At 47.4% G+C, this 7,497-nt stretch overlaps 1 protein-coding gene across 1 annotated transcript; it reads left to right on the top strand.

Annotated features, from left to right (window-relative positions):
- Positions 1 to 29: 29 nt before the first annotated feature.
- Positions 30 to 4,354, top strand: EXOSC2 (exosome component 2). The gene is made up of 9 exons (XM_065737403.1): positions 30 to 169; positions 239 to 340; positions 421 to 466; positions 998 to 1,087; positions 1,294 to 1,359; positions 1,499 to 1,567; positions 2,659 to 2,835; positions 3,027 to 3,155; positions 3,569 to 4,354. Exons 1-9 carry the CDS (start codon positions 45 to 47, stop codon positions 3,647 to 3,649), a joined length of 885 nt encoding a protein of 294 aa, XP_065593475.1. The 5' UTR covers positions 30 to 44; the 3' UTR covers positions 3,650 to 4,354.
- The last annotated feature ends 3,143 nt before the right edge of the window (positions 4,355 to 7,497 follow it).

Below are 7,497 nucleotides of genomic sequence, written 5' to 3'. Positions count from 1 at the left end.
GTGAAAGGGGGCGCCGGCGCCGCGCCGCGCCGCCCGCACTCAAGATGGCGGCAGTGGTCATGCGGCTGCCCGTGGCCCGCAAAGCGGTGGGGCCGAGCGGGTCGCGGGGCGGCGAGAAGCACCTGGTGGTGCCCGGGGACACTATCACCACGGACACGGGATACATGAGGTGGGGACAGCGGCAGCGGGGAGGCGGGGCCGGTCTTGGGCTCTCCTCATATGTCCGCTCTGTCTGCAGGGGCCACGGTACCTACGTGGTGGAGGAGAAGCTCGTCGCCTCGGTGGCCGGCGCCGTGGAGAGGGTGAACAAGTTGGTGTGCGTCACGCCGCTGAAGACCAGGTGAGCCCGGGGCTCGGCTGCCCGTGGGGGTCAGGGAAGGGATGTGTGTGTGTGTGTAACGCTGCACTCTGTCCCACCAGGTACAACGGCGAGGTCGGAGATATCGTGGTCGGGAGGATCACGGAGGTAAGGGCCTGGGGAGGAGGTCCAGCAAAGCCAAGAGCGAGGTCTTGCAGCCCAGAGAGCTGAGAGCAGCCTGCCAGCATCTAAAGGGGCTGTGGGAAAGAAGGGGACAGACTCTGTTGAGACAGGACAAGGGGAAACGGTTTCAAACTAAACAGGAGAGGTTTGCACTGGATATAAGGAAGATTAAGATCTATTACAGTAAGGATGGTGATGCACGAGATACTCAGGGTGGTGGTGTGTGCCCCATCCCTGCATACACCCAAATCAGAGCTGGACAGGACTCTGTGAACCTCGTGGAGCTGCAGGTGTCCCTGTTCATTGCAGGGAGTTGTGCCACGTGGCCTTTATGAGTCCCTTCCAGCTGAAATGGTTCTGTGAGTCTCTGACAGCCCTCGCTGCCCAGTCACGTCCTGTGTCTGTCATGGTGGAGCTGGCAGGTGCTTTGCTGTAGTCAGCTGCATGACTTCCCACTCTGCTGAAGAGATGTTATTCATTTTCTGAGTGTACATTAACATTGTTTTTCATCTCCAGGTTCAGCAGAAACGATGGAAAGTGGAAACCAATTCCAGGCTGGATTCAGTCCTGTTGTTGTCATCTGTGAATTTACCTGGTGGGGAACTGGTGAGTGCAGCTTGTGCAGAGAAGTGCTAGAGTGCTGCCTTCTGCTGCAAGGTTCTCACAGCACACAGGTGGTATTGATTTCCCATGGGTAACTAGGTTGTGTTTTGTACAGTATCCTAAGGAGATGATTTTCCCTTTGTGAAGCTGTTAATTAATGTTTTCTCATTTTACGTGATGCATAACTTTTCTTCTGTTGTCTTTTTCAGAGAAGGAGATCAGCAGAAGATGAGCTTGCAATGAGGGACTATCTGCAGGAAGGAGACCTCATCAGTGTATCCTTCCACTGCTTATACTTGGACAGAAGAGTTGAGAGCATGGGGGGGAACAGCCAGACCTCAGCCAGGCAGGGAGAGCTGTGCTGTTGGCACAGGACAGCAGGAGGAAGTCTGTTTCCTTAAGAAGCACTGACAGGCAGAGGTCCAGTCCGTATTTTCTGATGGAGCTGTATCTTTGCATACCAGGAGTCTGAAATACGGGAAGGTAAGTTGCTCAGAAAGCTAATTTTGTTCCAGTTGGATTGCATGAATGCCTAGCCCTGGTGCTCAGTAGTCTGTTAGAAGGTCAGGCCTTTGTTAAATACAGTGCAATTCTGTCCATGTCAGTAGACTTTCTTTGAATTCATACCAAGATAGCAGCAGGATTGGGTTTTTTTGGGGGGAGATCTTTAAGGAAAAAAGCTCTGGAGTAGAACATGATGTTATAACCCTTGTCAGCAGGTTAGGAAGAATCTTAGGTCCTATGTGGGAGCTCAGCAGAATTCCTCAGTGCAGACAGAATGCCCTTTGAACTGCTGCTATCCTTCTCCACAGTTCATAGGTTCATAAGGTTGGAAAGGACCTACAAGATCATCTAGTCCAACCATCCTCCTATCACTATCCCTACCCAACTACTAAATCAAATCCCTTAGCACCTCATCTAAACACTTCTTGAACAGTTACTGCATGAGTCTCTTTCTCCCATCAGTTGCTTGGAACTTGAGCACTGGGGAGAAAAATCACCTAGCTCAAACTTTATCACTCTTCTTCCACAGGTCATTGTCCCCATGGCTTGCTTCTCACTCCATTTTAGGATTTTAGGCTCCATTTTAGGCTTTATGCAGTTGGCATTTATCTCTGTTTTTGTGCATTGAAATAAGCCAGGGGGCCACTGGAGTGTAGGCTGCAGTTGGGAATTACTAGACCAAGGGTATTAGCACTTAAAAGATGAAAGCAAAATGTGCTTTTTGCACAAAGGGTGAAGGACAGCAACTGGATTAAGAGGAAGAGTGTTCTGCTAAATTGGGCCTCTCACTCCTCATTTTTTTGCAGGATGGTTGATGTCTAGTTACAATCGAGATATTATTAACATTTGTGCTAAGCACTGAGGGTATTTCTCATCTTCAAAGGACTGTGCAGGCATTAGCTAATCCTCCCAGCACTCCCAGAGGCAAGCAGGTTTTTATATTCACTGTTTCACAGGAAAAGATGTTAAATTGACTGGTTCCTAGACCAGGAGTGGAGTGCATGTCAGTGACTGGGTACTAGCTGTGGTAGCACACTGTCTCATGCTGAGTTTCATGGTCTCCTCTTCAGCTTGGCCAGGGTGTGCTTGTTCAGGTCTCGCCCTCCCTTGTGAAACGCCAGAAGACACACTTTCATGACTTGCCCTGTGGTGCATCTGTGATCCTTGGCAACAACGGTTTCATCTGGATCTACCCGACTCCAGAGCAGAAAGATGAAGAAGCAGGAGGCTTTACAACCAACTTAGAGGTGAGAAGACTGGGAAAATGATGAGCTTTGTTCTGCCAGTGACGTTTTGCTAGTTTTATGTGATCCAAGAGGCGTTTGAATCACTGAAGACATTTCATAAGTGGTATTGGATTTGTGGGAAAACATTTATTTTCCAGTAGGCTTGCATTATTTCCCTGTGTATTCATCTCTGTTCCTCTGTCCTTCTTCAGCCAGTTCCCCTGTCTGACCGGGAGGTGATCTCACGGCTCCGAAACTGCATTGTAGCTCTGGTTACTCAGAAGTTGATGCTGTTTGACACCAGCATCCTGTATTGCTATGAGGCATCCCTCTCTCATCAGGTACAGAAACCAGTGCTGTTTACTTTATTCCACAGTGTGGAAGGGATTGGGAAGGCTGAATCAGTTGCTGCTGAAGTCAGTGAGCTACACTGTAGGGCTTCCTCTAAGCTTTCCAAAAGATTCGTAGTGACAGTATGAACTTCTGCTCTCCTGCATGACCTAAATTGCCTTGGACACGTATGATGGGAGAATTGCCAACAACTGTCCTGGCAGAACTTAATCACAGAGAAAAGGTGTGCAGCATGAGCTCCAACTGAGGGAGCCCTCCTGTAAGTGCAGAATGGCCTGCAGTGAAGGTTAGGATTTGATTTCTCCTGGTCTTTATAAGAGTTCTTAGCCCTAACAAAGTCATCTTCAAGTGCAGTGCTAGTGGCTGCTCTTTGGTGCCAGTGTTACTTTTCTTTCTGATGCAGATCAAGGACATTCTCAAACCGGAGGTGATGGAGGAGATTGTTCTGGAAACCCGACAGAAGTTGCTGGATCTCGAGGGATAGTGCCAGAAGAGGTCATTTTCAAATCCCCACCATGGCAGCTTTCGATTCTCAGTACTGTTTTTTTAATGAGTGTTCCAGTCACCAACATTCATTCCACGCTTCAAAAACTACCACAGTTGTCATTTAAACTCCTCGAATATCTCCTGAGCCCTTTTAGGACAATAGTACTAAATAGTACAATAGCCTTTTAGTGCAGCAGCCTGGGAAATAGATACCTGACCTTTATGAAGACACAGATGCAGTTGGGACATATCTCATGACACTTGTTGCTGCACATAGTGCTCCTTAACTTCTAGAAAGTTAGGGAGGAGGGGATGTGTTTTGTGATTGGTTTCTTTCTCCCCAGAGACTTTTAAAATGGTTTTGATTTTCCTTTGCCATGATACAGATCTGCCAGTCTGTCCTTTGACTTTTTTTTTTTTGAGACTGCATGTCACAGGTGCAAGTCCTTAGACTATTTCTAACCACACTGTGTGTTTGCTGTTCATGGCTTCTGTGTCCCAAGGGCTTGAGATTGGACGTTGGTGTCCATGCGCATCAGGTAGCCATGGATGAGCAGTGCCTTCTCAGTCTGTGTGTATCCTGCTGGTCCCTTTTACATTTGTGATGTGGTGAGCTCTTCCTCTGAGGAGGCTCTGGTGTTTTCTATTAAATATTTTACATTTCAATAAATTTCTCATATTTGAGGTATTAATTCATTGGTGTGTGCATTGGCCCAAATTCCTCCCAAATTAATTTGGTCTAGCTCAGAGACTATAGCTGGCTTGTTTTCTTGTACCCAGAGATTAAAATGGTCGAAGTGTCCTCTTGCCTCCTCTTCAATAGTTGTTCAGCCTTTTCAACCAGTTCACCTCCTTCACTATGTTTTCCACGTGGGGTAAATAAGTAGATTGCCTGCTATTGTTCACAGCAGCTTTCTCTCAAGATTTCTTCTCTCCAAGATGCCATGGAAAGGTGTGTCATGCAGTTTTGTTGGAAAAGGGGAGCCCAGCAGACAAAGTGACCATGTCCTGAGGGCAGTGGCTAGATGGTTGCAGTCAATCACTTGCCTTCCCTGCCTAAAAGTGGATGTGATGCTTTTGTTCAGTATCCTTTCAGATCTCTGGTGATGTATTAGAGCTGTTTGTGTATGTATGTGGTGTGTGTGTGTATGTTTTTTAGAGCTACATGCAGCACGGTGTTGTAGTTGTTAAAAAGACTGAGAAAGCAAGAAGTCTGCCCTAATTATCTTTGAATCTAGTTAAAGTGTTGTGGAGTAAATAACTCTCAAGGATGGTACTCCACAAAGAAATAGTATAGGGGATGGTATATTTTAAGTAGTTCTATATAAACAGCATACAAATAATACAAAAGAGAAGATGGCTCACCTTCAGGATGTCAAGGCTTGCAGGGGACTCCACGTGGGAGGGATCTCCAAGAAGAGATCCTTCCCTGGTGGTGGTCAGCCCTTAAATGGGGTTTGGGAGAGGTGGAGCCAGGCTCCACCCCTTCCACTCACACAGGCATATCACCTTCACCTGTGGCCCCATGGCTGACTCGGTGCTCACCTCAGGTGATCAATCAGTGGTTCAGGCCGTGATTCAGCAGTTCCCATACAAGTGTTATAAATTTTCATGCTTGCCTCAGGCTAAAGAAATCTCACAATCTTTTCCTGGAAACTAGAAATACTCTTCCTTCTCATCTGCTTCAGACTGCTTTGCCTGTGGTTGAGAGTAAGCACTAGGTGGCACCTTCGGATCGTGTTTGTAGTAATCGTCAGCAGCTCTGCTTCATTTCCATCCAAAAAAACCAAGGGCTGGATGCCTGCCACCAGTGCTGCTGCCTAAATACTAGATCATTACGGAGCATAGTGGCTAAGGACAAGCAAGGACATGGTAGTCCGTTCTACTGCTGAAAAACTCAAACTTCACTCTGTGCTGCCTCTTAAAACAGCACTTAAATTCCTGAGGATTTTTTTTTTTGGTTGTTTATGCTCAGTAAATTAATATTCAACTTGAGAAACAATGAACTCAAGGCTTAGACTGCTTCAGCTGCTCGTTGCCTTGGGGATGTGGGTATGTGACTCATCCAGCTCTGGGCATTTTTGTTCTTTGACCTAAGAATTGGAGCAGCAGCAGGAAAGGTTTGCTTATCGATCATTTCTGATCTATTTCTGACGGCCCTGGTACTTCGGTACTTTTCTCTGTGGCCACGAGGGGTCGTGGCTGTTCTCTGCATATTCAGCCGGGGCTGTGCCAAGCCCAGAGCTAAATTCTCCGATAAGGCATTGGTGGCAGTTTCTGCAGCTCCATCTAGCGCAGCTTTGCAAACCAGCGGGTAACGGGAGATGGTAAGGACAAACTCGCTGGGGAGGGAGAAACTTCTTGAGCAGTTTGAAAGGTATCTAAGAAAAGCACCTGCCCACCATAAGTTTACTGTTAATTTGATTGAATCCCGGTGTTTTTTCTCTCAAACAGTGAGAGCTTCCAGTGCTTAAAGCAACTGGATGTGCTGCTGAAGCTCACAGTTTCTGTAGAGAGAGGCTTTATGAATTGGTTATGACCCATGATATAGCTAGTGGCTTTTCCACACTGCCCACCAGAGACGAATGAGGAGGTCTGCCAAGTGCAATTGGGGGAGCCAGGACCCCTCTCTCCATTGCAGGTTCACATAAGAGGGCAAGCACTGGTGAGTGCTGTCTGCAGAAACAAGAGCACAAAATCTGCAGAAATAAATGTCCTGTTTCGTGGTGCCAGTGTTTTATTCATGTGCTAATATGGAGAATAGCAACCCCTCCCTTTACTCCCAGTTAATAACCACTGGGATTTCAGATTTGTGCTAATGGATTGTTAATCCAGTTACTGCTGCTATTATGTTACTTCTGTATCATCTGCGTGCAGTTTTGCTGTTCCCATGAATGGTATAAATGCAAAGCCCTGGAAGATACTGAAATTCCACTGAGACAAAAGGCAGCCTTCAAATGGTTGTCTCAGGTTCCTGAGGACCAGCAATTAATGTGCTAAAGTTTGGCGTTCAGTAAGGAAGTTTAATATACTGTTATGGAGGGAATGGAGAGAACATCATAGCAGCTGTAAGGTATAACAACCCATGCACAATGGAAGTCAAACAGAGAACGTACTGGAATACCTTATGGAGTTCAGTCTGCTTCAGTCCTACTGCAGTACCTAATAGAGATTATCCAGGATGCTCCAGACACATCCAGAAAGAAATAACTTTTCCACTAAAGGATGGTGTTTTGGCTAAAACTGTGTTGCTACCTCTGTTTCATCAGTTTCACTCAGCCTGTGGGATCATATAGGGTCTGTGCTGGAGCGAGAAGCTGACCACCATTACTGAGATAAACCTGCAGAAAGGTGAAGAGACGTGGCCTTGGATTTGTCTCAGCACAGCGTGCTGGAACTTCTTTTTGCTGTGTGTAAACCACCCCAGTTACCTGCAGTCTGAGTCACTGGTGGGGAAATGCAATACGAATGGTTTGGGATCCATGCTGAGAATTAGCAGGCTGCCACAGCAGAGGGGCAGGATCCAGTAGGCCGGAATGAAGTCCTTCATTTCAAATGCTGTTGCTGAAAGGTAGAAAACATGTCTGCCACGGACCTTGAGCACAGTGTGGGAGCCGTGGAGGATGTCTGGATTTGTCACAAGGGAGGAGCTGCTATAAACAAGCCAGTCCGCGTCCAGGCGGCCAAACCTTGGGCAGCAGGCACAAACTCGTGCGTTCTCCTATTGTGGCCGGGAGCGGCAGCAGACCTCTGACCGGGACGCCCTGCCTCCAAACCGCCTCAGTCCGCCGCTGTTCTCAAGGTGAACGAGAGGACAGACGAGAAACACCTCCCGTGTCAGCCCGC

This window comes from Cyrtonyx montezumae, unplaced genomic scaffold (assembly GCF_038088225.1).
Source record: "Cyrtonyx montezumae isolate F1298 unplaced genomic scaffold, pur_monq_1.0 scaffold_20, whole genome shotgun sequence".
NCBI lineage: Eukaryota > Metazoa > Chordata > Aves > Galliformes > Odontophoridae > Cyrtonyx > Cyrtonyx montezumae.
The sequence above is the reverse complement of the archived record's forward strand: the minus strand, read 5'-3'. Positions and strand labels throughout refer to the sequence as shown.